Source organism: Balaenoptera ricei, chromosome 3 (genome assembly GCF_028023285.1).
Source record: "Balaenoptera ricei isolate mBalRic1 chromosome 3, mBalRic1.hap2, whole genome shotgun sequence".
NCBI lineage: Eukaryota > Metazoa > Chordata > Mammalia > Artiodactyla > Balaenopteridae > Balaenoptera > Balaenoptera ricei.
The window spans coordinates 110641775-110669130 of NC_082641.1; the positions used below are offsets into that span (position 1 = coordinate 110641775).

At 55.0% G+C, this 27356-nt stretch overlaps 1 protein-coding gene across 2 annotated transcripts; it reads left to right on the plus strand.

Moving 5' to 3' along the window:
- Positions 1-6973: 6973 nt before the first annotated feature.
- Positions 6974-21482, plus strand: PDLIM4 (PDZ and LIM domain 4). 2 transcript variants are annotated; one of them, XM_059917032.1, is made up of 7 exons: positions 6974-7143; positions 11604-11755; positions 15535-15616; positions 20031-20212; positions 20429-20592; positions 20917-21034; positions 21166-21482. In XM_059917032.1, exons 1-7 carry the CDS (start codon positions 7051-7053, stop codon positions 21368-21370), a joined length of 996 nt encoding a protein of 331 aa, XP_059773015.1. In that variant the 5' UTR covers positions 6974-7050; the 3' UTR covers positions 21371-21482. The 2 variants fall into 2 exon arrangements, with proteins under 2 accessions (XP_059773015.1, XP_059773016.1); XM_059917033.1 differs by lacking the exon at positions 20917-21034 and having other exon boundaries at positions 21166-21330.
- Positions 21483-27356: the final 5874 nt, after the last annotated feature.

Genomic DNA, 27356 nt, shown 5'->3' on the forward strand with positions numbered 1-27356 from the left:
TACGGAAGCCACTTTGTTATATTCACAAATTAGATGGATCTGTCATTTTCTCTGCAGGGGGCTGCCTTGGTGTTAGGATAATAGAGCTTAACAATAATTGTGGAAGCTCTCCATCTTGCGCTGGCCCTGGAGCACCACCCTTCTCAGAGGGAGAATGTTTGTGTTCCTTATCTGGGCCAACAATGCTTCATGCTTGAATGCCCAACGTCACAGCTCTTTGTGGTCACTTGTTTTAATGCTAGACACAGCTACCTCTCAGGGCCTGCTGGTTCCAGAGTTCTGGGCAGGGCCCATTCCAACACTCAGTGCATGTCTAGTCCGGACCTGCCATTTTCCCTTCGTCTTCCCTGAGATGAGGCGCTTCTTGCTTAACTCTCAGCACACAGAATGCTCATTATACATTCTCTGTGAGCAATCCTGGCTTCTTGTGTGGGAGAGGCAGCCCTCTACACCCCCCAGCCCCACCTCCCCCGTTCTTTGGCAAGCCTACCTTCCTGGAAATACAATGATCTCACAGGCAGCAAACAATCTGATCCTGTGTCCTCTCAGCGGGGGTTCACATCACATATACACTCTTTCCACTGTGGGCGGGTATAAGAGATGTGGGGTGTGAGGAGCTCAGCCCCCAACACTGAGGGCTCTGCCCACTTCCCACTGCTGAGCCTGCGTCTGCACAGCTATGGACCTAGCCTGGGGAGGGAAAGAAAGTGGGAAAGGATTTTTTTGAAGATTCTTGGGAGCCAAAATATAGCCACCCAGGACCTGAGGCCCACTCATGGGTCCTGCTCCAGTCCATTCACCCCATGGACCTGGAGAAGCCTCAACCCAGCTTCACCCTTCCAGGCCTGTATCTGGCTCTTTCTGCTCTAATTCCCGTGGCCCCCTGCACCTGGTTTCCCACACCCTGGGGCCAGCTGGTGACTGCTGCGCTCTGCGGGCACAGCTCTGCCCCACTCTCCCAGCAACCGGAGCGGTCAGGCTCACACCAGGTGGCCACAGCTGGGGTGTCCCATAGCCAGGCCCGGAGGTGAAGTCAGCCTGAACAGTCCCTGCCAGCCTGTGACTCAGCCACTAGAGGCACCACAGGCACGACTTGGCAGTGCTGCGCTCCACGGGGCAGGGCATTTCACCAAGACCAGCCAGTGCCTAAAGTTGCTGTTGATGTAGTGAGGTGGGTGGCCCTTAGACATAGAAAGGATGCAGCTGGGAAGACAGGCTGGAAGCAGGGCCATGCTTGCTGGACTCCTGAGGAAGGCTTCGCGGCCTCCACCAATCTCACTGTGGTCCCCAAGACTCTTGGGTAGACGGGGACAGAGGCCAAATCTATACTGGTAAGAAAATTACGAGGGGTAGGGGCTGTTAAGGTTCATCTCGAGGAGAAGGACTAGGAAGACTGGAATTTAAATCTTTGAAGTTATCTCCAAATGAGGCTATACATTTTTATGTGTGTTACAGACATTCAACTGTTTGATACTCAGGCTTAAAACAATGCCTGACCTATAGGAGGCTCTCAAAAATATTTGTTGAATAAATGACCAAAGCATAAATAACATATGCCATGATTCTTAAAACACTATTTTCACATTTTTTCCATTTTTATTTCACTGAGAGCTTAGAAATATGGAAGTGGCCAGGACCTCTCCTGCTCTCCCTGAGTGGCCTGGGTGTCAGCTCTAATGGTCAGGAAGAGGAGGAAGGTCCTCAGCCAGGAGAACAGAGTATCCTGGCCAGATCACTGCCAAATGTGAGTGTCTGTGGATGTGTGGATTGGGGTAGAGCTGAGCCGTGCCAGGAGTCCAGGCCCAGGAAGCAAGTCCCAAGTTGACAGACGAGTAGAGGTGTGTGTCTCAGGAGCCCCAGTGATTAGATTCCTGGGCTGCTTCCCATGCTTGTTTCCTCTCTGTCATGCCTGCACCTTTGGTAGAGCCTTACCTGCACCTGACAGCCATGTCTCTCCCCCTGAGCTGCAGAGGGAATAGTCCTGCTTATGCTAGAGCATGGTGATGATCGGGCCAGGGCCAAGAGCATCCAGGGAACAAAATGAACAGTCCAGTTGCTCCCTGATCCCTCTGCTGTTCCGCCTGGAGAAGCTGATTTGTAAAAGGAGGTATTTTCTCTGCACAGGGACAAGTGTGGCTGGCTGATAGAAGCCTTCAACTCTCAGGGGAAGCTGGAAACTTGAGAACCCCTGCATTGGACTTCTATTTTGGGGCTACAGGTAGAACTGAAGCATTTGGTGCTAGGAGAGGCTGGGTGATCTAGGGCAGGCTGCCTGCACCCTCTGGCCTGAATGAGAAGTAGGAGGGAGGGTAAGATGGGGGTGTCCTTGAGGCAGGGGCTGAGACCATGGTGACTTTGTAAGCTGCTTTCCTGAGGCCCCAGTAGCACAGCCCTCAATTACATGGGCCTCACAGCCACCTCCAACAGCCTGTTCTGTCACTTCCCTGCCTGGGCTGGGCTGAGCTGCCCCTGGCTCTCCCACCTGTCTGCTGCTTCCCTCTACTCTTCCCAACACCCTCCACTCCCAGGCCTCAGGGCCAGGGCCTCCCTGGGCTCAGCTGGGTAAATCTGCCCCGCCCTGCTGCGTGACAGTCCCTTTGTTGGGTCCCAGAGCAGATGGGTTTTCTCTGTAAAAACAGAGACAAAGCAGGTCTGACAGGGGTGCTATTGGGGATTGCAGGTATGACTGAGACACGTCTAGTCCCTGGTGCAAGGGGCATGGCAATGTCACCAATGCAGGGTCTAAACCCCTGATCAACTGCTTAGAAGCTATGTGAGCTTGGGTTGGACACTCACCCTTTCCAAGGCTCGGTTTCCTGATGAGAATTGGTTCTGCTTTCGTGTCCGCCCTGGAATCTGGCTCTGGGCCAGTAACTAGGCTCCAATTGTCAGAATTGGCTTTGTCCCTGTTTGGACCTTCAGAGACTGATTCTCTCTAGAGCCTCTAGCCTCTCAGCCCCCAGAGGAGGTGTGGCAGAGTGGAGAGTCCCCACCACGCCTCCAAGTCTAGCGAATCAGGTCTAGGCTAGACACACAGCAGGCACTCAATAAGAGTTTGTTGAGGGATCGAATGGCACAAAACTAGAGCTGGGAAACTCCCTTTGTCACAGGCATGCCCTCCCCTGTGTTCTGCTGCACCAAACACAGCTCAAAGGCCAGCTTTATTGCCTCCTTGACTAGCCTTGTCATCCCAGGATATGTGGGGCATCAGATCCTCAGCCGGCCCAAAAGCTACACCACCCCAGACCTTCCTTTTGGATGTCGCCTGGTGCCCATGCCCCTGGCTGCCTTCACCCCTTTCAGAGCCCCTCAAACCTTGCCTAGGCCTGCCTTGCTCCCTACCACTGTGGCGCCAAGCCCTGGCCCTGCAGAAGGCCCACATAGCCCCTCCCCATCCAGCCCTGCCACAGACTGCTGTCCTCTCCACCCTACAGACTCACAGGTTCCTAGCCTTGACCAGCAGGCCTCTTGGAGAGCAAACCCCAAGGAGGCCAGAAGCCATGGGACCTGGTGTCGGGCCACATTAGGCCACATTAGACCACACTGAAATGGGGGCTTCTCAGGTTCTTCTTTGGCTACTCATTGGGCCCTGGAGTGGCCAGTACTGAGGAGTGGGCATCCCATGAAGAGGAAATGCCCCATCAAGATTCAGATCCCTTGGAATCCAGGCTATTGACTGAAGGGAGAGAACTCGGCCTTGAAGGAAGGATGTATTGGCCTGAATGGAGCAGATTCTACCCAGAGACCTGTGGCCATGGGGCCAGGACAGGGCAGGTTAGGGTCTGAGCTCTCTGGCCAGCCCCTGGCACCTCACAGGAAGGTATAAAGGGCTGCTCCGTCAGCTTCACTACACACTCCACCCAGGGCTGCTTCCAACTCTGGATATTCCCCTGGGTTGGCCTCAACTTCAGCCTGAGGTTGTTCTTGTTCTGGCCCTTCCCTCCCGCTCACCCTGGGCTCAGTCCCAAGGGCATCTCCCAAGGGCATCTGTTCCTGCTGGAGCCTGCCAGTCCATTGGGGAAAAAGCACTGTAGTTTCTCCTGACCTCGGACAGACCTGGCCACACACAGCAGACCTCGGCATAGTGCCCTGAGCTACTTGGGGCTCCCTTGAACGACAGGGCCACTAAGTGTGCCTCCAAGGCAGCAAGAGCAGAAGTCTTCCCCCTCCTGGGCCCCCTCATGCCCTCCCTGCTTCTCTCTGGGCTGTGGCTGGGGGATGAGCTGTGATAATAATTCCCATAACGGTAATAATATTGTTACTAACAAATGTTTTTGAACACCCTCTGTGTGCCACCTCTCTGTGGGTGCTGGGGAAACATAAATAAATAAGATAGACACAGTCCTTGTCCCCATGGATGCCTCTACCACAGCCCTGAGCAGGCATAGGCCATGGCATATGGAAAGCACTCAATACGTTTTTGTTGAATGAATAAAGAATGCATGAAATGAGCAGTCTGGTTATACTCAGCAGCACAGATGCCTGGAGGGGTGTGCAGTGAACAAGTGAAGGCCACTAGGGCAGAGGTGAGGCATGACTCAGCCACCACCATCTCCACCTTGGAGAAGGCTCCCAGACCCTGTAAATTGTCCCATGACCTGGTGCTCCAGCATGATAGAGATTCAGCAATACAGCAGTCCCCCAGGAACAAGGACATTAAGCGTGAAAAGGAAATTCTGAGAGTTTCCCGGAGGGAGTATTGGGGATGCATTGGTAGCAGCTTGTCTAACCTGCTGTCCAGGATGCAGGGTATCTCAGGAGTGAGCCTACAGTGTGGCCCCTAAGAAGGGCTGCTTCCAGTCTCCAGGGGCACAGCCTTGTCCAGGCCTGTGTCCTGTGGGAGGGTGCTGTCAGAAGCGGGCCTCTGATGTCCTCTCAAGACAGGGATGCCATCAAGGACCCACTGTGGGGGATGACTGGCATGGACCCTGGAACTACCCCAGAAACTGCTCAATGAAATGGGGAAAGTTTATACACCTGATTCTAGAAGAGCCACTCCCCACCACACCCCTGTCTTCAACCCTGTGCGAGAAGCCTTCAGAGATGGATTACGCAGCCCAGGTGCTGAAGGGCTAGGAAAGTCATACTCGGGAGGACCACTTCTGCAAGGGGGTGATACGCTCCCTCCCAAATGGAAGTAAACAGGAAGATAATGAAGGGATTTCATGATGGTGGGTGGCGGGGTTGGCAGTGTCTGGGGGTGTGTAAGTTGGGAGAAGGAAGCAACGTCTAAGGAAGAGTTTCAGGAATCCACTATGGGATGCCTTGGGCAGGAACTTCCACAGACTCCTGAGGTCCCCCTCCCCACAGCAAAGCTCTGCACCATTTTCATTCACCATGGCTCTTGGAGTCCCGATGAGGTTTCTGACCACCCAGCCATGCTGTGCACTTAATCCTCGGACAGTCAGTGATAGTGATAGTTGCCCCCAATCTTCACATCATTCAGTGGGGTCCAAGTCCTGGGGCGCCTCTGGCCTAAGGGTCCCCAAGAGACCATCCAGCAGCCAACTCTCTTACTGGCCCTTCCACTCGGTCCCTGTTGAGCCTAAGTCTGTACAGAGCTGAGCAGAAACCTTCTCCCTCACAGTATTGAGAGCCCAATGGCTGGCACTCCCTGGATATGTATACATACACACACACACACACACCCTCATATACATCCTCCCACACACACACCACTGCCACACACACCACTCATGTTTCTCTGCCAGCTGAACAGACAGCAGCACCCCGTCTCCCAGAGAGGCATCCATATTCCACCCTGAAGGGCACCCGCACTTCCTTGGACTACCCTAAGTTTGTGCCTCTCAAGTGTCCTCCTTCTTGAGGTGTTACAGATCCCACAGACACCTTACCCCATAACCTGTTAGCATCCCAAGGGCAGCATCCTTAACAGAACTTGGACAAGAGGGCACACAGGGTTATCAAGAATGGCTAAATTAGGGGCCCCTCAGGGTCTGTAACGACGGATAGTGCCGCCCTGATGTAGCCAGACCAAAGTGTCCAGGAGGGTCTGAGAGTGGTAAGTGGGGCCCCGGCTAGGCCATGGCACCTGCAAAAGCTGTCCCTGGAGGACAATGGTTGAGAGTGGAGAGAAGACTAGGGAGGGTCCCAAGAGAAGGGCTGCCCCAAATTCCACTCCCCTCAGTACTTCACACCCCTCCAACGTGGCACAGCCAAGACCCCAGCTACCCTAGCTGCTCCTTTTCTAGGTAGCCTGGGGAAACAAAGCTCCTTGCAAGGGAAGAGGGAAGGGGGTCATGCACGCAGGAATAAGGCCTGGAAGGACAGGGCAGCTGGAGAAGGCCTGAGTGTCCTGGGGAAGCAATGACACCTGGAAGGACAAGACAGGGCACCTTGCTTCTAAACTCAAGTCAGTGGTCACCTCTTTCAGAGAGCCTTCCTGACCTCTCCGAATGAGGCTGGGTACTTTTTTGTTCCTTCTCCCATACTTGGCACTGCCCGCTATCATCCTGGGTCTGTGACACTGGCCCAGGCCTGCTCAGGCCCAGGGGTCCCCATCAGTGCTCGCTCGCTGTTCAGAGGACTCCTCGCACTGAGGGGTGGGATCGCAGTTTGCCTGCCAGGACCTTGAGGAGGTTTCGGAGCAAGGCACGGCCCCATCCCCCATCTGGGCTGCCCCTGCCCCCCATCCTTCCCCGGGCTGGGGCGCCGCCCCGCAGAAGCGACTTCAAAGGGCCAGGCTTGAGCTTCCACAGCCGGGCTCCGGTCCGCGGCCCGCAGAGCGGAGGCCCGGGCAGGATCTCGGACGTCGGGGCCGTTCCAGTCCCGGGTCTCTGAGAACCTGGCGGGGGTGCCGGGCTGCAGGCGGCCGGGGCTGAGGGGCGGGTCCTCTGAGCCCCCCGAAGTGGGAGGGTCGGGTCGGCCGCGGGGCCAATCCCGGCGCGCGGGGAGCAGGGGCGGGGGCCGGGCGAAGGGGGGTACGGGGGCGGGCGGGCCAGGGGCGGGGCGCGGCGGCGGCGACGGCGGCGGCGACGGCGGCGGCTCCTCAGTGTCCGGCTCAAGCTCCGGCTGCAGCTCTGGCTCGCGATGCCCCACTCGGTGACCCTGCGCGGCCCTTCGCCCTGGGGCTTCCGCCTGGTGGGCGGCCGGGACTTCAGCGTACCCCTCACCATCTCGCGGGTGAGTCCAGCGGCCACAGGGCGGCGGGGAGGTCCTGAATCTGAGACCCGGTCCTTACAGTCCACCCGGGACCCGGATCCCCGACGTCCTGGAGGCTCGAAGGCCAAGGGTTGGCCTCGGTGACCCACAGGCTGTAGAGGAGGCTTCCAGGCTGGGCAGCGTCGCCACAGCCTCCTCCCCCTCCCGCTGGGCCTACCTGCCCTTATCCCTTGAAGGATTCCCCCCAAGAGTTCACAAACCAGCCTCCCTGCTGGCCTCATTTTGGGGGACTCACTGCAGGCCAAAGTCATGGGCCAGAGATCTGGACTGATCTCCAGAGGCCCAGAGATGCTGCTTCGACTGAACCCCGCCTGAAAATTTCGAGCAAAATGACTTGAGAGACTCCTTCGCTTATCAAGGGTCCCTGCCAGTAGAGCTGGGTGATCCCAAGGAGGTCTGGGGTCCTCTCTGAAACTGAAGAAAGAAAGATCCATCCAGTTCCCCACTCTGGTTTTGGTCAGTCTCTCATCCATGACCTCACTTGTCCTAAGGGGAAGTGACCAGGAGGAATTTTTGGCTTCCAGGGGAAAGGGAGACTTGACTATGCAGTTGGGAGACCCCCTCGCCACAAGACACACAAGGCCAGGGGCCAGGATAACCTCCGCCCAGTTCCTCAAGTTTCTATGGCCATGCACTGCCCTAGGTTTAGGCAGAGGAGGAGGAGGAGGGGGCACCGCCCCGGGCGGTGGCTAATTTGTGGAGGACAGAGGAACAGAGGACATGACTCGGGCCCTGTCAGAGGGGGTGCCCAAACTGGGAAAGACAGGATCCTGGCCCAGCCTTGGGGTCCCATATTTGAAGGGCCAGAAGAGGGGACTCAGACGCTGCCCCTGGGGGTCCCAGCCTAGGGGACAGAAGAGGCGAGAACCCAGGTCCTGCCCTTGGGGGCTCCCAGTCTGAAGGGAAGAGAGAAGGGGACCTGGGGCCATCCCTTGACCCCATACAGGCTGCTCTGGTCTTCGGGGCCCTGTATCGGGGGAACTGAGAGCACCTTCCCCCCACCCTTCGGCCACCTCTCTCCATGGGGGCTGGACCAAGCTGGCTGGGCTTTCAGAGTCTTCTTTCCAGTTTAGGGGAAGGGGTGGGCACCTGGTGGAGCATGGAATCATGGAATCCCATTTCTGGGGGCCAGGGTGACAGGCAGGCCCAGCTGTCCTGGGAGGATTCCCACATCTGCCCTCACCCCATGGCCACCAGGTCCCTGGGGCTGAGTGAGGTGGGCCTTCAACACATCCGGGAGCCTTTTATCTCCCACTTCCCTGAGAGAGCCCTGCTGGGGGCCTGTGTGTGTGTGTGTGAGAGAGAGAGAGCGCGCACATCTGTGTCTGCCAGTGAGTGTCATGCTGTGTGTCCACCGAGGCAGGCTTTTGGGGGTGCTAGGCCAGCCGGCGGGCCAGGCACCCTGGGCGTGAGGCTGCTGACAGGCTCAGTGGCAGCGGCTGACGGCCGCAGGCAGCAGGGAGCAGAGACATCTGTTGCCCACGCGGCTGCCTGCCCGCCGAGGAAAGGCCTCCACACGTCACAGCGGCAGCAACAGCGGCAGCCTTGTTTGGAGCTAATCGGGATGCAGGCCGCTGGCAGGCAGACAGGCTGGAAAGGGTTTACCGGGAAGAACACCCCTGCCTTGTCCCCCCAAAGTCACAGAGCAGCAGCTAAGGCCTGAGGAGCCAGGATGGCTGAGCCTGGGTTTGGGTGGGATCTGGGGAGATTTACGGGGCTGAGGAGGCACAGGCCACAGCTTGCCCAGCAGGTACCTCAAGGGCAGGTCTACAGACACTGATGATATGTGGGAGTGTCCTCACCGAGGGGGTTCAAGACCCGACCCCTCCCATGCTTACGGGACTTCCCCCACCCAGTGGAGACAGCCACACTCACACAGAGGCCGGCTGCCTGGCAGAGCTGGGACTATGCAACCTCAGCCCACAAAGCTCCTGGGAGCCCCCCCAAACATTGCCCAGGGCTCCTTCCTCACAAACTATAGTGACCGCTGGCCTTGTAATCCTAATGGGTTGTTGCTACCAGGTCCCTAGAAACTAGTGCCTGGAATGAACACCACCAACTGTATGCCCAGCTCCCTGTAGGGGCTTTTTGCATCTAGGCCAGGTGGAGTGACACAGGGGCTTTAAATGTAGCTGCTATAGGTGAAGGGGCTGGTTCACGCCCCAGCCTCCCAGCTGACTTCACCACTCCCCTCTCTCTTCCTTCTGTCTGTTTATCCCACACTCAGCAGCCAGAAGGATCAGCCTGAATTCAACTCTGTCCTGCGATTTCCCTGTTTAGAATTTTCTCGCCTGGGCCTACAAGGCCTGTAGGTCTGGTCCCTGCTTTTTCCTCTGATTTCATCTCTTCCACTCTCTCCTCACTGATATTTTGGTGATATTGTTGCCACAGGAACCTGCTTTTACTTTCACTCCCAGATGAGCCATTACACATGCTGATCCTTCTACTTGGGACACTCTCTCTCCCCTCACTCCCTTTTGCAGAAAAGCACACTGGTTAAGAGCATAGGATTTGGAATTGGTTGGTCTGGACTGAAATCCTAACTCTGCCATTTATCAGTTGAGTGTCCTGTACTTCTCTGGACCTTGGTTTCCTCATCTAGGAAATAGGCTTGCCTTGAGGACTAATGAAACAATGCATGTAAAGGCAGTTGGAAGAGTCACGGTTTCCTGGCCTCACGCCCTCTCTGACCAGAACTCCCAAGCTAGCGGAGCTGGCAGAGTCCCAGCCACCCCTGCTTTCGAGAACTTCCTCCACCCACAGGGGCCTGAATGCACCCCTTGTGCTGGCTGAGTCATCCTGCAGCTAGCCACCCCCCTGAGGAAGAAGACTCCTCTCCAGCATGGGGACTGGGGCAAAGCGCCCCATCCCCAAAACCTCTCTTTCTTCATCTGAAAATAGGGATGAGAACAGCCTCTGTCTCGTCAGGTGGTTGAGAGGTTGCCATGAGCTAGTTATGGCTAAAGCACTGAGCCCAGGCCATGTCACAGAGCAGGTATCGTGTAGGAGAGGGGGCCTAGAGCAGGGCCTTGGGGGGAGGGTGGGATGGTGCCAAGTGGGTGCCTTCCCTGGGAAGACAGGCCTGTGTAGGTGCCCATGCCCTACAAGGGAACATTAATGGTGGGCTGGTTGGCTGAGGGTAGCCTGCTCCAGAAGAACATTCCTTGGGGCAGCCTATTTCAGGGCAGGTTGCTTGGCAGTACCCACACCAGGACTCCAGCCAAGGAGCTGCCGGCACCTCGGCTTTGTCCACTCACTACAGAGAACTGGCTAAGCTGAGCCTGGCCAGGCCTCCAGGAGCTCCCACCCCAACAGGGACAGTGCCACTGACAGCTCTTGAGCCACAGCTTGAGAGGCTGGGAGGAATGAGGGTCCCTAAAGTCTCTTTCCAAAGGCTGTGCTGGGACCAGGGACAGGGTAAAGGATGTCCTTTTGCCTGAATTCCCCCCCAAGGCTGCTTACTTAGGCCTCCTGTGAGCCTATTCCCAACCTCATGTGGCACATGTCAAGGGACCAGCATTATAGGAGGCTCCAGATGTGGACACTGCTTGACCCTCTGGGGTCAACAGTGGCACTGGGGTGGCCTGAGTGCCTGTCCTCCAGAGGAAGGGGAGGTGAAATTGTGACCCGGGAGTGCAGGCTGGCAGCTAAAAGTAGATGGCCCTCGACTTGCCTGGGTAGGTGACAGCACAGAATGAGGCACTAACAATGTTAGGGGAGCAGAGTGGTAAAGGGGGTCCACAGGGTACTGTGGGACCCCAGAGGAGAGGCTTCCAGGAGAAATGGCCTCTGCTGAGAGCCTGAGACCTGAAGGATGAGGAGGCGTTAGCTGGTAATTAGGGTTTGGGGTCAAAGGAAAGTGTGTTCCAGGTAGAGAGAACAGCATCTGCAGAAGTGCGGAGGTGATAGCTATCTGGTACCCGTGAGTACCCCCTTGACGTTCAGATGGTCTGGATAGAGTGTGGGTGTGTGGAGGTAAATGCGGAGGGGTGGAGATGAGAGGAAAAAAGGTCACTAAGGGTTTGAACGTCAGGTCAAGGGGCTACTATGTGGTCTGTCTGGGTTGGGCAATACAAGGTACATGTGACATGTCCATGCTTTGTATCTTCTGGAGAACACATATCCTTCTGTGTCCCTTGCATGTATGCAGGCTGCAAGAGTGACATCCCATTTGTCCCAGCCCAGAGGAAGCCCCTCTCATATGCCCTCATACCTCGCCAGACCTCCACGTGCTAGAGTTGGGCTTGTTTAGAGCAGAGGCTCCAGCAAAGCCACGTGGGAACTCAACTTGCCCACCCACAGGTCACATTGGTAGCAGGGCTACACTGGCCCGGTTCTGAGGTTGGAAGGGGTCTAGAACAGAGCCTGCAGCAAGGCCACATAATGACCAGTGTCCAGCCATCTGGCTTGTCCATCCACAGGTCCATGCTGGCAGCAAGGCTGCCCTGGCTGCCCTGTGCCCTGGAGACCTGATCGAGGCCATCAATGGTGAGAGCACAGAGCTCATGACACACCTGGAGGCGCAGAACCGCATCAAGGGCTGCCATGACCACCTCACACTCTCCGTGAGCAGGTACGCACAGGGCAGGCTGGGCCAGGATGATGCGGGTGAATCAGGGGAGGCTCAGTTCTGGGTGGCCAGCATCCTGGGTGAGCTGGGCCTCACACAGCCTCTCTGCTTCAGCTCCCTGGCACCCCATTCCTATGGGGCAGCACTTTCACAGGGGTTTGACAGGCACTGTTTGGAGATGCAGGTGGCTTAAAAGAGGAAGGAGCCCCCATTTAACCTATGGCTGGAACTATGTTGGGGGACTTATGGCAGGGGGTAGGCAGCCCAAAATCAGGACTGAACTAAGACCTTGAGTAGCCTCAAACCGGGGGTGAGGTGTGTGTGATTTCAGTCCTTTTCCCACCCATGAGTGACCAGCTTGATGACCAGTTCAAAGAATTTTATCGTTCAACACCTTGTTTAACTGTCAAACCAACTCGATAAGGTAAAACCTAATATAGTCTCCACTTTACACGTGAGACAACTGAGACTCAGAAAGTTTGGAGGGTGCTTCAAGTCACACAGCAGAGCAATGAGGAAGCAAGATTTGACCTCAGGTCTCTCTCACTCTCAAAGACTCCATTCCTTCTGCTTGACTGCTGACCACTTCTGCCAGCCCCACAGCTGCCCCGCCTCAGCTGTCCCCACTATGGCCCAAACCTCTGCCCTGCTTAAATCTGGATGCCGTGGACTGTGTAGTGCTATACTGCCCATCAGGAAGGGGAGGATTGGGGGGGTCACCAAGCCCCATCTGTGCCCTGGATGTGCTCCAGGATGGAAGGTCTACCTGGGGCATCTCCAGCCTTGCTCAGGCTGATGGCAGTCAGCTGGGTCCGCGCTGGGCGGGATCTCCCTCCCCATGTCTTGCCTAGATCCAGGGAAGTCAGACATAACTGCTCAGCTCTGCCACGTTTACTGTTAACAGCGACTTTCCACGACCCCATGTGGATGTGTGTAGGCGAATCCTCCCCAAACCACAACACGGTTAACCAGGCCTTAGAGCCAGCAGGGCATGGGGTAATCCATCGGCTCAGAGCCATTAAACATGGTGGGAAGCCTTCTGAAGTAGCCCCATTTATGTCTGGCCCGGGTCCGTGTTGAAGTCAGGACCCCTGACTCTGCTCTCAGCGCTGAGTGGGTCCAGCTGCAAGTCCAGGGCCTTGTACACTCCACCTGGCCCACAGTGAGGATGCCCTGTCCTGGGAGTTCAGCAGAGCTGGCCCTCTTCCAGACTCTTTGGGCTCTTAGGCTCACCAGATGACCTCTGTGAGCCTGGGTTTCCTTCTCCATAAAGCAGGATCACATTCATCACCCTCTCTGAGACCGAGGTACAGGCTGGCTGGGGGAAGCATCAGCACTGCTCTGCCCACGAGGGGCCTCTGATGCCACCCAACTTGGCTGGGTTCCTGGGCCCTGATTCACCTCTGGCCTTGACTCTGCATGGCTGAATAAGGGAAGCCCTGGTAGTAGTGGGACAAGGGGCAGGGAAGGCTCACAGGGGGCCTGATTCAGGAGGTCCACAGAGGGAATGATGTCAGGGAAGGGTAGCAGGGTGGGGGCAGGGTGGAGGTCCCCCTTCCTTCCTTCCTTCCTTCCTTCCGTGGCCATTTGTTCCAAGCCAGGCATGGATGGAGCCAGGGGTCCACTGACCTGTTCCACACTGGGTGTTTTAGCCCCCAGATGCTGCCTGGCCGTGGAGCAGGTGAGAGCACACTCTCTCCTATCACAGATCTGGGTTCCAGTCCCAGCTCTGCACTGGAGAACTGTGTTGTCCTAGTGATTTAATATCAGAGCCCTTAGCTTCCTCAACTTCAGAATGGGGGATCTGGGATTGAGTGAGGATGACATACAGGGTCTGCTCAGTCAGGGTGAAAACCTGGTGTCCTGTCCCCCAGCCCCCTATCCCTAATTCTCACACATGCAGATTCTGGGGGATCAAGACACAGGGGCCACCTTGATCTTCTGGGCCAGCATCTCTTCTCCTGGGTGCTTTCTCACCTGCAAGGCCTCTGATCCTGCTCTCTATCCTGCCTGTTGTGCCAGGACTTATGCCTGAGCCCCCAAAGACCACCCCCAACATGGGGTCTGTGGAAGATTGGCCTGGTGAGCTGCTTGGAGGGAGCTACTCTGTGCCAGCACTCCCAGAGCTCTACCTAGGCCAGCTTCCCTACCTGCCCTCTTGCGTACAGAGGGCTGTAATCCTCCACAGACTTCTCCACAGGATCAAAAGTGAAGTAAAGGCCCAGCTTCCCCGCTATGCTTACTCTGTCCGGAACTCAGAGCCAGGTATCCAGCAATCCAAGCTAACCCACAATTTCTGGGCATGTTCTGTAGGTCCAGGACCTTCCTGGCATCAGCTGCAACCCTGGGGCCTCTGGTGAGGTCCCTGTCACCTATTACATGGGATACAAGATGGATTTGTACAGCCCACCCTTTGGTGAGCTTAAAGATGGCAGATGGAGCTACCTGCTCAGCCTTAAGTGTGGAGACCTGGGGGTGGAGGTTGACACATGAATAAGCCTCTCATTCCAATCTTATGCCTTTGGGCCACTCTGATGGCTCTGGGTACTTTGTACCCTCTGATCTTCAGACCTCAGGCTTGTACTTCTCTTCTGGGCCGGACTTCAAGGAAGTATAAGGCCAAATAGCCACACAAGCTGTCCTAGGTTTATTCCAGCAGAGTTCTGAGTGCATAGAGACCATAGTTAGAGCTATGAGTTAGGGCAGTCAGTTGGGAGCCTGGCTGAGGGGGCTGGAGCCAGATGCCAGTGGGGGGTGGAACAGCAGAGCCTTGGTGCCACAGGCCTGTGAAAGGCTGTGGAGAAGAGAGGTAGCCTGCAGGGGACCAAGGAATGGGCAATGTGAGGAAGAGCAGAGTGAGTGTGGACTACACGTGTAATCAGATTGTTAAAATCCTCTGCTGAGTCGGGGGAGAGGGGCAGGGTTGAGCTGCTAGCCCAGTGGTAAGACCCCTGAGAAGACCCAGGAAGCCCTGTGGGGCAGAGTGGGGACATTATTCCCCTTCGGTGTAACCAGCCTCACTCACACCCACCTGCCAATCCGGGGTCCACACACCCTCCTGGCCTACCTTCTCACAGGACTACTCAGTGGCAGGACTGGGCCCCAGGCCTGTAGCCTCTCGGCCCCGCCTGCCCCCGCTTATGGCAGGTTTATGATGTTTTTCTCCCTCCTGAGTGGTGTTTGGCTTTTGGTTTCTATGGCGAAGCAGGAATTTCCTAATGGCCTGTTTCCCATCTGGGCTGGGCAGACATTGGTGATGACTCTGCCAGCGGCAGCAGGAGGGGAGGTGCACCCCTCAGAGCCTCCATTCCACTTTTCCTAGGCCCACGGATGCCTGACTCCCAGGCCCTGTCAGAGGCTGTGAATGGAAGCGGGATGAGTGGATGGGCTCCTAGCTGATCAACGTGTAAGGCCTGGCTTGCTCCACCACGAGCTTGGCCCTCTTTATGCTGAGCTTCCGTAGGCCACAGAGAGGGTGGAAAGGTGGGGAAGCTGCAGGGCTTCCTTTCTAGGAACCAGACCAGAGGGGGAAGGAGCAGCTGGTGGAGAAGGGGCACACAGCCTACCCCAGGTGAGTGGCAGATCTAGAGTTGTGTCTCCTTGCCACGAAGGCCAGCATTCTGGTGCAGGGGAAAGAGTTGGGGTAGTATCCTTATCCATGCAGGGTACCAAGCCTGGTCCTGGGTGGCCCTGGGCCCAGACCCCAGCGCTTCTTGGTCCTAGTTCCCAGGCATGGTGGGCTAGTAAGCAGAGATTTCTGACCATCCTAATTCCTGCCACAGGCCTGAAGGCAGGAGCTGGCCCAATACCCCAGAGGACAGCAAGGCTCAGGCACACAGGATCCACATCGATCCCGAGGCCCAGGTATGTACGTATACCACCTGGCCTGGCCTGGCCTGGCCTGGCCTAGCTCAGAGCAAGCCCAGGGCAGAGAGGCCAGGCCTTGTCCATGGGTTTAACTGCATTGGATGTCCTCACTGTGGTTCTCAGATGCCCAGGTCAGAGACTGAAGCAGAAGACTTCTCTGGGCTCTGTCCATGCCCCATCAGGTGCTCCCAAGGTGACGGGTACCTGCTGTGGGCTCTGCCAGTACTCTAAGCAGTCCTGGATTCTGGGACAATAGTGCCTGTGGTGGGCAGGGACTGGGCCAGGCCTTGGCTCAGGGCTACCACCTACCCAGCTGGGTTTCACTCTGTCGCCCAGTGTTGCCAGATCAGGAGGAAGTCACCAGCCTTGGGGGAGGGGTGGGGGACAGCCATAGGCTGTGGAGTGACCTCAGGCTATGGGGCACTCTTCTGTCTCATCCCAGCCTTGGGCACCTACCTGGCCAGAGCCAACCTTAGAATATAAGGCACTGCCTTGCCCTATCCAAGACTGAAGTTTTCTCCTGGCCATTCTGTGATTGCAGCTAGCAGACCTCAGGCTGCAGGCCTGTCTGCTCAGTCACCTTGCTGTGTATGACAAGAGTCACAGCTATGGTGCTGTCCTCAGGGAGAGTGAGGTGGAGCCAGGCTGCTTTAGGGCCTCATTTTGCCATGGGCTTGAGGGGTGGCCAAGTGGGCAAAGCTGAGGTATCCAGAGTGAACTCGTTATTTCTGGGCCACTGAGTTTGGGCAAGGCGGAGACTCGACTGGTCTATGATGGAGCCAGAACTTGGGACCCAGCATGTGGGACCATGGCCCCCTGGGCCTGCTCATATCCACTTTCTCTCCATGGAGGATTTGCTGTACCAGAGGGAATGATTTGCCATGGCCTCTCCTTCACCCCCTATCCCAGTCCCCATCTTTCTCTGACATTTGTTCCCTACCTTGCTTTTGCTGGCATCCCTGAGGCCAGGTGCTTACCATATGCCCATTCTGGAAGGGGAGAGGCACCTAGCAGTTCTGGGATGGCAGAAGCCAGGGGTCAAAGGAGTCCAGAGTAGGTATATGACTCAAGGGGTCAGAGAGGGCTCCCTGGAAGAGGGGGTATCCAAGCCAAGACCTGAGGGTCTGGAAGAATAAGGGAGGCAAAGGGGCATGGAGAGAAGTGTGCCACATACAAAGTGAAGCACATACAAAGGCCAAGAGGTGAGATTGTGCACCGTAGGTTCAGAGAAAAAAGTCCCAGGGGTGGCAGGGGGCAGAGGTGAGGGCTGAGGGCACAGAGAGGCTCTCGGTTTCTTCTACCCAGGACCTCAGCTGTTCTTCAAGAGATTTGTGGCCACGCCTGGGTCTCAGAAGCTTGCTCTGGTAGTGCCATGGACCCATGGGGACAGGGGCTGGGGGGCATAGACAAATCACCCAGACTTGACATGGGCAAAACGGGAATAGCGTGGTACAGGCCCCCAGCTCATGTGTGAGCCCAGCTCTCGTGTGTGAGCGCCAAGATGGATAGGACAAGGGGGCCTGAGCTTTGGAATATGAAGCTCAGGTCTGTTGAGTCCTCCAGGAGAGGCTCTGGGCCAGTGGGGCTGGGGGCTGGAGAACAGCTCCCTCTGTCCCACACTTTCCCTCACTGACCTCCTCAAGGGCCAGGCTGCTGGGGGCTCAGGCTGGAAGCAGGGGGATTTTCCACAAGCAACAGGGCAGCCCCTCAGGTGCTGCCCCCCTTTGGTACTTAAAAGGTCATGAGCTCCATGGGGGGGGGGACAGAAACACCCCCACCCAGCCCCTGTAGGGCCGTGTCCTCAGGAACACAGATACAGGGCCCATTGTCTCCATACTGCTCCCACCCTCTACCTGCAGGGGGGAGGGTGGTGGGCCCAGCTGGAGCCATCACAGGAGGGGAAGACCACAGCTGGCCCTAAGACCAGCACAAGGTACCCTGGCTCTCACCAACTGGGGCTTCAGGCCCACCTTCCATGTAGGGTCACTGGAGACTCCTTCTCTCAGGCCTCACATGGAAACACAGCCCAGAGTGGAGGAAGGATGGTGATCAGGAAAGGTTTCCCGGAGAGGGTGACATTTGAACTGAGAACCAGGTGATGGGTTAAGGCAAGCCAGGTGCAGCAGGCAGTGCAGGACTCAGCCTGTCCTCTCCAGACCAGCAGGGAGCTGGAACTTGGCCTCTGGGAGGTGCCACCTGCTCACCTGGATTTAGTGCCCACCTCCGTCTAAGTTGAGTGTCCCAGATTCTGACCACAGTCATGCTGGAGCTGATGAGCAAGCTAGCAGTTACCCCCATGCTGCTGACTAGCCCACTGAGGATTCAACAACCAAGTCGGCAGCTGGTGGGTACTCAGACATGGGGAACACATGGTACCAGGCACACCATGGAGAAGGGAAATCCAGGAATGGGGGCTCAGGAATGCCCATGACAGCCATTCATCCAACAATGGATGTGTGCCAGGCACTATGCTAAGTGCTTTGTACGCAACTGACTCATTTTATCTCCACGAGGAACTTATGATATAGAAACCATCACCCCCATTTCACAGATGAAGAAACTGAGGTTCAGAGAGGTGATGTAACTTGCTCAGTGAACGAGTGATAGAGCTGAGACTCAAACCAACACTGAGGTCACCACGTGTGTCCTAACCACTGAGTTCAGACCTAGAGAGGCTGCTGCATGGGTGGCCGTGGGAGGGGCAGTGGCTCTGATGACCCTGCAATAAACTCCCACACCCTGCTGGGTGGGGGTCAGTGAGGGCTTCCTCCCTCCAGGTCCCTCCAGCCCCCCCTTCCTGTTGAAGCCTCTTCTGTACGGGGCCCAGCCCTGCCCCCACGGCCCATGGCCCATCTGGTCCCCATTAGAGGCCAGGCCAGCCCCGGCCTGCCTGCCCTGCAGACATGTGTGAGAGTGCTCAGGTTTCTCAGAGGCTAAGGCTAAGGGTTTTTCTGCTGCTGTTGCCTCGTTGATAGGGGCCCACCTGGGCAGTGAGAGACCCCCTCTCCTTTGTCTGTTGGGTTGGGAGAAGTTGGGACACCACCCCCATTCAGTCACTCAGCTGCTAGTCTGCCCATTCCTCACACCCCTGCCCAGCTCAGAGCCTGTAGAAAGCAGCAGCTTGGGCAAAGACCTGCAGGCTCAACTGTGCCCCAGCTGGAGGCTGACCGAGTCCAAGGCTTGCTCTTTCCCTGTAGGGTAGGCGTCCTTTCCTCCCCACCTAGCATCCCTGTTCACACTGTAGAGGGGAGGAACAATTTACATGTCACCTCCCAGACTGAGGCTGAGAACACCTTCATGGCCTGGGCTCTTGGGGCCCACCCTAAAGTCAGGCTGCTCTGGCCACCAACTGTGTCATGGAGGTCACCATGGTCATCCCCAGCATGACCAGCACTGGCTCCGAGTATATGTAACTGTGTGTGATTAGGTGTATGTAGGTGGAGGACTGGCTGGTGCCTATGTGTTGCCTTCATGCATGGGTATGTCTTTAAATGTATTTGTGAGAGTGTGCGTTATCACACTGCTGAGGGCAGGCTTGTGTGCCTGCAAGCGAGGGGCAACATGGCCCTGGACTCTGCAGGGACAAAGATCTGAAGTCCCCATTCAGAAACCACGCCTGCAGAGAGACTGACCTCTTCTCATGGACTGAGGAGGCATTTTCAGGGCATTCCTCCTCAAATGTTTCAGCTGTGGGCATCAGGCTGGCTGTGGGGTGGTGGTGTGGGGAGCTTTGAGCCCTGGCCAAGCCTTTGCCCCTATCTGCTATGTCTACAGAAGGCCACCTATTTTGGCCTGGGAAGCAGGAAATGGGGGAAAAAATACAGGCCTGGAGGGGGCTGACCTCACAATGGTACCTTTAAACCTCAGCCTGCTCCCACTAAAGGGTCTTGGGACACAATGATTGATGACCCTTCCTGGCTGCAGAACAGGAATTCCTTTTTTGCATTCCTAGCCATGGGCCCATCCAGTACCCAGCACAGTTCTGACAGGGAAGAAGACTTTGTTATCAGGACCACCTCTGCAAGGAAGCCACACACTCAGAACCAGACATGCTGGCCTTAAAAAGCTTCTTGGGATGGTCCTGCCCCAACACTGTCCCCCATGGGCACTGGTAGTCAGAACCACCACAGGGCTCATGAGCCAACGTTGAGTCTCAGGGACTCAGGTTTTTGTGTCTGACTTTCCATGAGCATTTCTCATTTCTGCAGGGATTGAACCAGGCCCAAGGCTCAGCCTTTCCCCACAAACCCCTTCCCTGACCGGGCACCATAGCCGAGAGATGCCCGAGCAAGAGTAGCCAGCCAACACCCAAGAAGGCTTGTCATAGCAGGGCAGGGGTGGGTGTACAAGGAATGGCCAGAGGTCCTACCCCAGAGGGTCTCCCAGTGCCTCAGGCTCCTCTCTCTCCTAGGATGGCAGTCCAGCGACAAGCAGGTGGCCCTCAGCCACGGGGCTTGGGCCAGAAGATGGCAGGCCAGGCCTGGGATCTCCTTACGGGCAGTCACCTCGCCTCCCAGTCCCTCACAATGGCAGCAGCAGTGAGGCTACTTTACTGGCCCAGATGGGCACCCTGCACGTGTCTCCACCCCACAGGTAGTACAGAGGCATAATCTTTGATGCCATACCCAGATCCCATCCTAATCCCCGATGCCTTAAATCTCACACCAGGTCCCATCCTGACCCTTAACACTTGATCCTTGGGTCTCAGCTGATTGCCTTCTGACTCATGAAACCTCACCACACCCTTGAGCTGGCAGAGTGAAGGCTGGTACTGCAACCCTGTCCCTTAGTGCATCTTCTTTCGCCCAGCACTGACCTGGCCAGAGGCCTTTCGCGGAGCCGCGACTGCGGAGTAGACCTGGGCTCAGAGGTGTACAGGATGCTTCGGGAGTCGGCCGAGCCCACGGCTGCGGAGCCCAAGCAGTCAGGCTCCTTCCGCTACTTGCAGGGCATGCTAGAGGCCGGCGAGGGCGGTAAGATTTTACCTCACCCGCCTTCCCCGCTCCCTGAGGTACCGAACTTCGCGCCCCCAACCAGCCCAAGCCACGCCTTTGCGACCCCACGTCCGGCCTCCCGGCCATTAGCCCCTCCCCCGTGTCCTCAGCGCGCTCCCACACACCTCGCTGCGCCCGGGCTTTCTCATTCCCGCCCAACCCCTGTCGCCCTTCCAACCCCCGTCCCAGTCTCTGTGCCGATGGCTACGGAAGCAGGGCCCAGCCCCACACTCTGCAGAAATGAAGTTTTTCCCTTTTCTGACCTCCGCACCGGGCTCTTGCCAATCGTGCTCTGGCTTTCAGGGGAACGGCCCGGGCCTGGCGGCCCCCGGAACCTCAAGCCCACGGCGGGCAAGCTAGGCGCTCCGCTGAGCGGCCTGCAGGGGCTGCCGGAGTGCACGCGCTGCGGCCACGGCATCGTGTGAGTACCTCCCCTGTCTTCCCCACCCGCCCCCCAACCCCGTGGTCCCCTGACCCCGCCCGAGGCCCTTAGTGGGGGCGTGCTCTCGGATCGGTTAGCCCCTGACGCTGTCCTCTCCGATCACCCATCAGGGGTACCATCGTCAAGGCGCGGGACAAGCTCTACCACCCCGAGTGCTTCATGTGCAGCGACTGCGGCCTGAACCTCAAGCAGCGCGGTTACTTCTTTCTGGACGACCGGCTCTACTGCGAAAGCCATGCCAAGGCGCGCGTCAAGCCGCCTGAGGGCTATGACGTGGTGGCGGTGTACCCCAATGCCAAGGTGGAACTCGTCTGAGCCGCTCCCGGAACCTCCCGTCCCCGACTCTGCTTTTTTTAACGTCCCCGCGCACCCGTGTAAATATGTTTGCGCCCTGCCTCTCTAATAAACTCCCTCTGCTTGGCCTCAACCGTGTCGGTGCCCTGGCCTGCCTCCCTCCAGCACAGGCCATGGCTCTCGAGTGCTACACCTGTTCAGGTGCCAAGCATTTTCTTAGGCACTGGGTGCAAGGGGGAGCAAGACAGGTACTGTGCTGCCCTCAAGGAAGCCACAGCCTGGGTGGATGGCAGACATGAATCACAAGGGCAGTCCTGTTAATAGGGAAGCGAGGTCTGAGGTGCTAGAAGGGGATGTCATGCCAAAGGGTTTGAGCTGGATGGAGTCAGGGAAGGTGTCAGCTGAGAACTAAGGGATGAGGGAGGGAAGAGCTCTACAGGGTGAGGAACTGTGTGCAAAGATATGTCAAAGGCGAGCACAGGCAGCAAAGGCCCCGTGTGGGCACCAGCACGAGCGCGAGCGGCCCCTAGCAGCCGCAGGAGGGACTGCCCCGCGGGGGATAGGACTGGGGAGATCACCGGTTTGGCTGGGGGCGGTACCTGCCTCCCGGCAATCTCAGCATTTCTTTCTTCCGGGTTTCTTCCCGTCCTCTCCGATCCCCCCGCCCCCACCCCCCCCACCCCCAATGTATTCTTTCCTTCTTTCTCCTTTCCCACTCTCCCCACCAGGGAGCGCGCAGGGCATGTGTGTGTGTGTGTGCGTGTGTGCGCGCGTGTGTGTGTGTAAGATTTTAGTAGAAAGAAAAGAACACTCGCCTCCAGAGTACACGCCACTCCTTCTCGGAAGCCTGGCCTTTCACAGCTCGGTTGCACACTCCTGTAGAGACTCGCACTTTTAAAAAATATAAGTGGTAGCAGAGTTGGTGAATTGTGGCTGTTCGCACTCGATGACGCATCCTGGACTCCGGGTCACGTGGATCTACCCTCTCCTTAGGTTGCTCGGAAGAGGAAGCAGCCTCGTTTATTTAGTGAGCCCCGGGTAATGGGCGGTTGTGCTATATTCAGTTTTGTACTATCACAAACCACAAAAGACTGTTACTGTTGCAGCAAAAATAGAAATGAGACTCTTCTGATAAACAAGGAAAATAAGAAACAATGAGCAGGCTGGGGAAACAGCATAAACAGGCCTGAAAGAATTAATCAATCTTGGTTATACTTTAGCTGTTACTACTAACACTTGTAGCTAGACTTGTCCTTCACAAAGCTAAGCAAAACTAATTACTCTCTGATTCCATATGAATTGTACCCTGCACCTGGCACTTACTCTTGCTGCATTCTCTTGTAGCAAATCACCCCTCTTAGCTGTTTACATTTCAGAAAGAAGGTCGCAGGCCGATAACCCAGAGATGAACAGACCCAATTACCAGGCTGCCTGACGCCAGCAGTAACTGTTTTAAAATATTGCAAGAAGAAGAATGCAAGACATTCACCACTTTGATCCTTTTCACTTACCCTGGACTGCGGGTTCCACCTATAAGACCCCCCTGTAATTCCCTAGGACAGAGGGGCACAGTTCTTGAGGCACTGCCAGCTCTGTCTTCCCTTCTGCATGGAAGAAAAATAAAGCCATCTCTCTCTTCCTCCAAAATCTCTGTCTCTGTATTTCTGTTCGGCATTGGTGCACAGGGAAGCCGACATTTCGGCAACATTACCAATTCACACTCTCACCATCAGCACATGACAGTGCTCATTTCCTCACGCTCTTGCAACACAGGGTATTACCAGGTTTTTATTTTTCATTTTTGCCAATCTGATAAGTAAAATGCGATGTGTAGTTACTTTAATTTGCATTTCTCTGATTACCAGGGATGAGCATTCATTCAACAAACATTTGTTGTGTTTGCAGGTGGGTGCTGAATGAACATGGAATAAAATGGTCTTCTCCCTCCAAGAATTCCTCTAAACCCTTCACTCATTTTTCTGAGGATTAACTTCTCAATGATAGATAGGAACTTTTCATATTTTTGCAAGAATCTTTGTTACTGGACCCTATTCCACTGAAATATTTTATTATTGAAACTATCATATTGATTTAATTATTACCTCTTAAAGAGTTTAACGTGCTAATCTCTCCTCCTTGTTATTCATTTACAAACTTGCCAAGGTTATTCTCATACATTTCCAATTGTCCAGAGATTTAGACTCAGTATCAGGCTCTGGAAAAACAGACAACAAACCCCTTTGAACCATGACTGGGGGGTTGCCCTGATTCTAGAGACTCACTTGGGGAAAACTGGCTAGAGTCCTTTCCTCCCAGAGAATACTGTGATCTGTGCTTATTCTGCATTTATTCATGTTGATGAAATAAAAATTCAGATTTTAAGGCAAGACCAAAAAAAATTTAAACATAAAACTTTTTCTCTGCCCTTTAGCCTCCTCCCTCCCCTTAGTGTGCACTGCGCAGCTGCCATGTGCGTTAACTAGACCTCCCCAATGGCAGAAATACCTCCTCAACCATAAACATCAATTTTTCTCCTGGTGCCAGCCATGTAACTCTTAGAAGGTAACATTCCTTTCTCAATCCTGTAAGGGGTCATGATGACACACCACCACTTGCCTTGTATGTGCCTACATCTTTGGTGAACTTTATGTACAATGCCAGTGTATAATTTTCCTTAAAGATAGTGATTGGTGCAGAATAGACTGGTCAGATGACCTGGGTAAATACTGGGCCCCACCTAGTGGAAGTTCTTAGCTTAAATACTTACTTATGACCTTATTAATGTTACTCGATATATTTCTTATATTCTGCCTATTTTGCCAGATTATTGTTTCTTGCATTACCAAATGTGTGACTGAGCCTCAGATAAAATTAATGATGATTAGGCAACTTGAAATGACTGACCAAATATATAGTTCTATAAGATCAATGAGTGTGATAGTGTAACTCTAGATATGTGAAGAAGCAACAAGAGAGAACCATTTCCTGGACCATAACAGACTAGTGAGATAGGCAGTCCAGAGGCCTTTGGTTACTGTTAACAGGGCCTAGTCCAGTAATAGCACATTGAGTGGCCTATCAATGAAATCCTTGACTGACCTGGGAATGAACATTCCTAGTGCCATGGGACAAATTGGTCATGAAATGGCCCCCAAACCTTGGTTGAAATTAAGACCGAAAGGGAAGGGATTGTAAAATAAAGAATGTTGCCCACCATCCAGTTCTACAAGAATCAAGTCATTAGCCACTGCAGTCACTGACCTACAGTAGACCCTGAAAAGAATTCAAGGCAAAGATCAGGATGAGGCACTCTGTGTTCTGGGAAAAGTGGCAGAACAGGCCTTCAGAGAGTTAGATATTTTCAGGAGAAATTTTTAAGAATCTTGATTCTTGCATCTTCCCATACTGAGAAAAGCACTAAAACCATTAACTAAGATGTCTGTTGCTCATGGCTAGCAGCAACCTTCTACTGAGATGTGAGCTGGATTGCTAGTATCCACTTAACCAAAATCACATATATACTGACCTCCCCACCTACCTCTACGAACAGTTCTCAGAGTGCTCTCAGACTGTCTCCTGGGCTATAATCCTCAGTTTGGCTCAAATAAAATATTTCATTTCTCTCTTAGGTTGACTATTGATTAACTTTTTTCATTGACAGAGTGTAGTACTCTGGTATATTTTTATTTCCATTTTCTTCTTATAGATCTTGTGTTCCTGCTTTAATTTGTTCCTAGGAATTTCTTCCAAGGCTCCTCCCACGGACCCCACCCTTCCCCTCCCTCAAGGAGCACAGGGCAGTGTGCAAGTGTCCTCTGAGAAGTGAGTGGCTGGAGTCTTGCGCCCTGGTCCTGCAGGCCTATGCAGTCTGCAGACAAGGTCAGGCACCACCCGCTCATACGGTGAGCAGAGGACTGGCCCGCAGTGGGGGAAGCTATTAGGCTCAGGATCTCCAGTGAAAAAATCCTGTAGCCTCAGGCACAGGCCCCCACTCCTCTCCCAGACTCAAACCTGCCGAAACCTGGCTCCCCACTCCCAGCAGGCGCCCTTACTCGCCTTAATCCCACAGTCACCACCTCCCCACACAGGGCCTACCCACCCCAATTGAGGAGTCCTCCAGTTACCTAGGTACCATCAAGATCATGATCAAGCAAAGCTGCAGCAACTGTTGTGGAGACTCAGCCTCTGTTCACCAGTGCTGAATAGAAACTCGGAAACAGAGTTTTGGGGTGAAGTAGAGAAGAATAGCTTTTATTGCCTTGCCAGGCAAAGGGGGCCACAGTGAGCTAATGCCCTCGAGACTGTGTGACCCACCTTGGAGGGGGTAGTGAGGAGTTTTATAGTGTTCAAGGAGCAGGGCATTATCAGCTTGTGGACAGTTCTCAGACTGGTTGGCATAAGGTGAAGTTTCAAGCATCATCAACCTTTTGGCTTTAACCAGTCTAGGGTCTATGTTCTTGGGGTCAGCAGTTTTCATCTGGTGCGAGGGGGGCTGCTTCCTATAAAAACAGCTTAGTAATGTGTGTCAGGCCTTTATATCTTTCAGGGAACTGGGAGTTCGGTGATTCTGCCATGTGGCAGATTTATAGTCTAATTTTTACCATTTCCCCAGCCCAACAGCTATTCTTTGTTTCTACATCTTCACATTTCCCAATCACTAACTCTTGAGTCAGCCTTTTACTTCAAAAGACAAGGACACAGGGGCTTGTACACGGTTTCACAACCAGATCAACACTTGCCAAGGTAGGCATCCTGCGGGGAGGGGCGGGGGTGGGCAGTAGCCAAGAGGAGTGGTGCCAGAGCTGCCAGTCTTCCCTGCTTCAAGGCCCAGGCTCTGCCCAGTCCCCCAACTACCTTCTTTGCCCAGGGGCCCTGACTGACCCCAAATGTGCTGGACCATGAAAAGCTTGGGACAAGCTGTGGAACAAGGTCTTTGTGACCCAGGGTCCCAGTCCTGAGACGGGGCAGCCGAATCTCCAGGAGGAGACACAGATCTAGGGTCCCTAATTCAGAGATCCCAGCCCACCTGCCCCAGTCCGACCCCTTGTTATTGTCCCGAAACCTGCCCCTCTCTCACGTCTTCACCTCAGGGGCCTTCAAACCAGAGACTTGGACATCATCCTCTACACCTTCTCCCCAGCCATCCCATCCTACCCATCACTGTGTCTGGGGTTCTGCTTCCTAAGCATTTCTGGGGTCCATTTCAGGACAGCTGGAGAATTCTCTTATTCCCTTGCTTCATGGACCCCCTCCCCTGGCCAACATGGCCCCAAGGCCCTCAGGATAGAGCCCCTGACCGATCAATTATAGGCCTACCATTTAAGACCTCTTGGACTGCGGGTTGCTGACCGACTGTGCGTTCTTACTTCCTCTGCTACACAAGACTGTTCACCATTCTTTGAGCAATCCTGGCTTTTCATACCCTCAGACCTTTTCTCAAGCTCGAAATGCCTTTATTCTTTCTTCTTCATTCAGCAAACTCCTACTCACTTTTTAAGGCCCAGCTCCACTGTCCCCTCCCCTAGAGCAAAGCCTTGGCCGGCCCATCCCCAGGCAAAATCAGTAGTAGTTCCCATCCATATGCCCTCCATCCTACCCCTTCCATTCCTTCCTGGTGCTTCTGACACAGCCTGTTATCTCCTTGGTCAGAGCCTGGCCCAGACCTACCACCGTCCTGCCCAGATCTCAGGTCAGGCACGGAGAGGTGCAGGGGCCCTGGGGCCAGCACCTACCCTCTCTCTCACACACACATACCTTGGGCGTCCCTGCCTCTTACCACTTTCCTCCTCACCTCGCTCTCCTAGTTTCTGCTGGCATACTGCCTAAACCCTCAAGAGGAGGTAAGGCCTAGAGGGCAACTGCCTCACTCCTGCATCCTCAACCTCAACCTCAACTCATTCATTCAACTAATTATTTACTAAGAATCTACTATGTTCCAGGCATTGTGCTACATACTAGGAGACATTTTGAACAAACATATTTAAAAAGCACAGATGATAAGCAGTGC

Coding starts and splice junctions, on each gene's coding strand:
- PDLIM4 (XM_059917032.1), top strand. CDS start 7,051: ATGCCCCACTCGGTGACCCTGCGCGGCCCTTCGCCCTGGGGCTTCCGC. Junction 11,756..15,534: donor CTCACACTCTCCGTGAGCAG/GTACGCACAGGG, acceptor TTCCTGCCACAG/GCCTGAAGGCAGGAGCTGGC. Junction 15,617..20,030: donor ACATCGATCCCGAGGCCCAG/GTATGTACGTAT, acceptor TCTCTCTCCTAG/GATGGCAGTCCAGCGACAAG.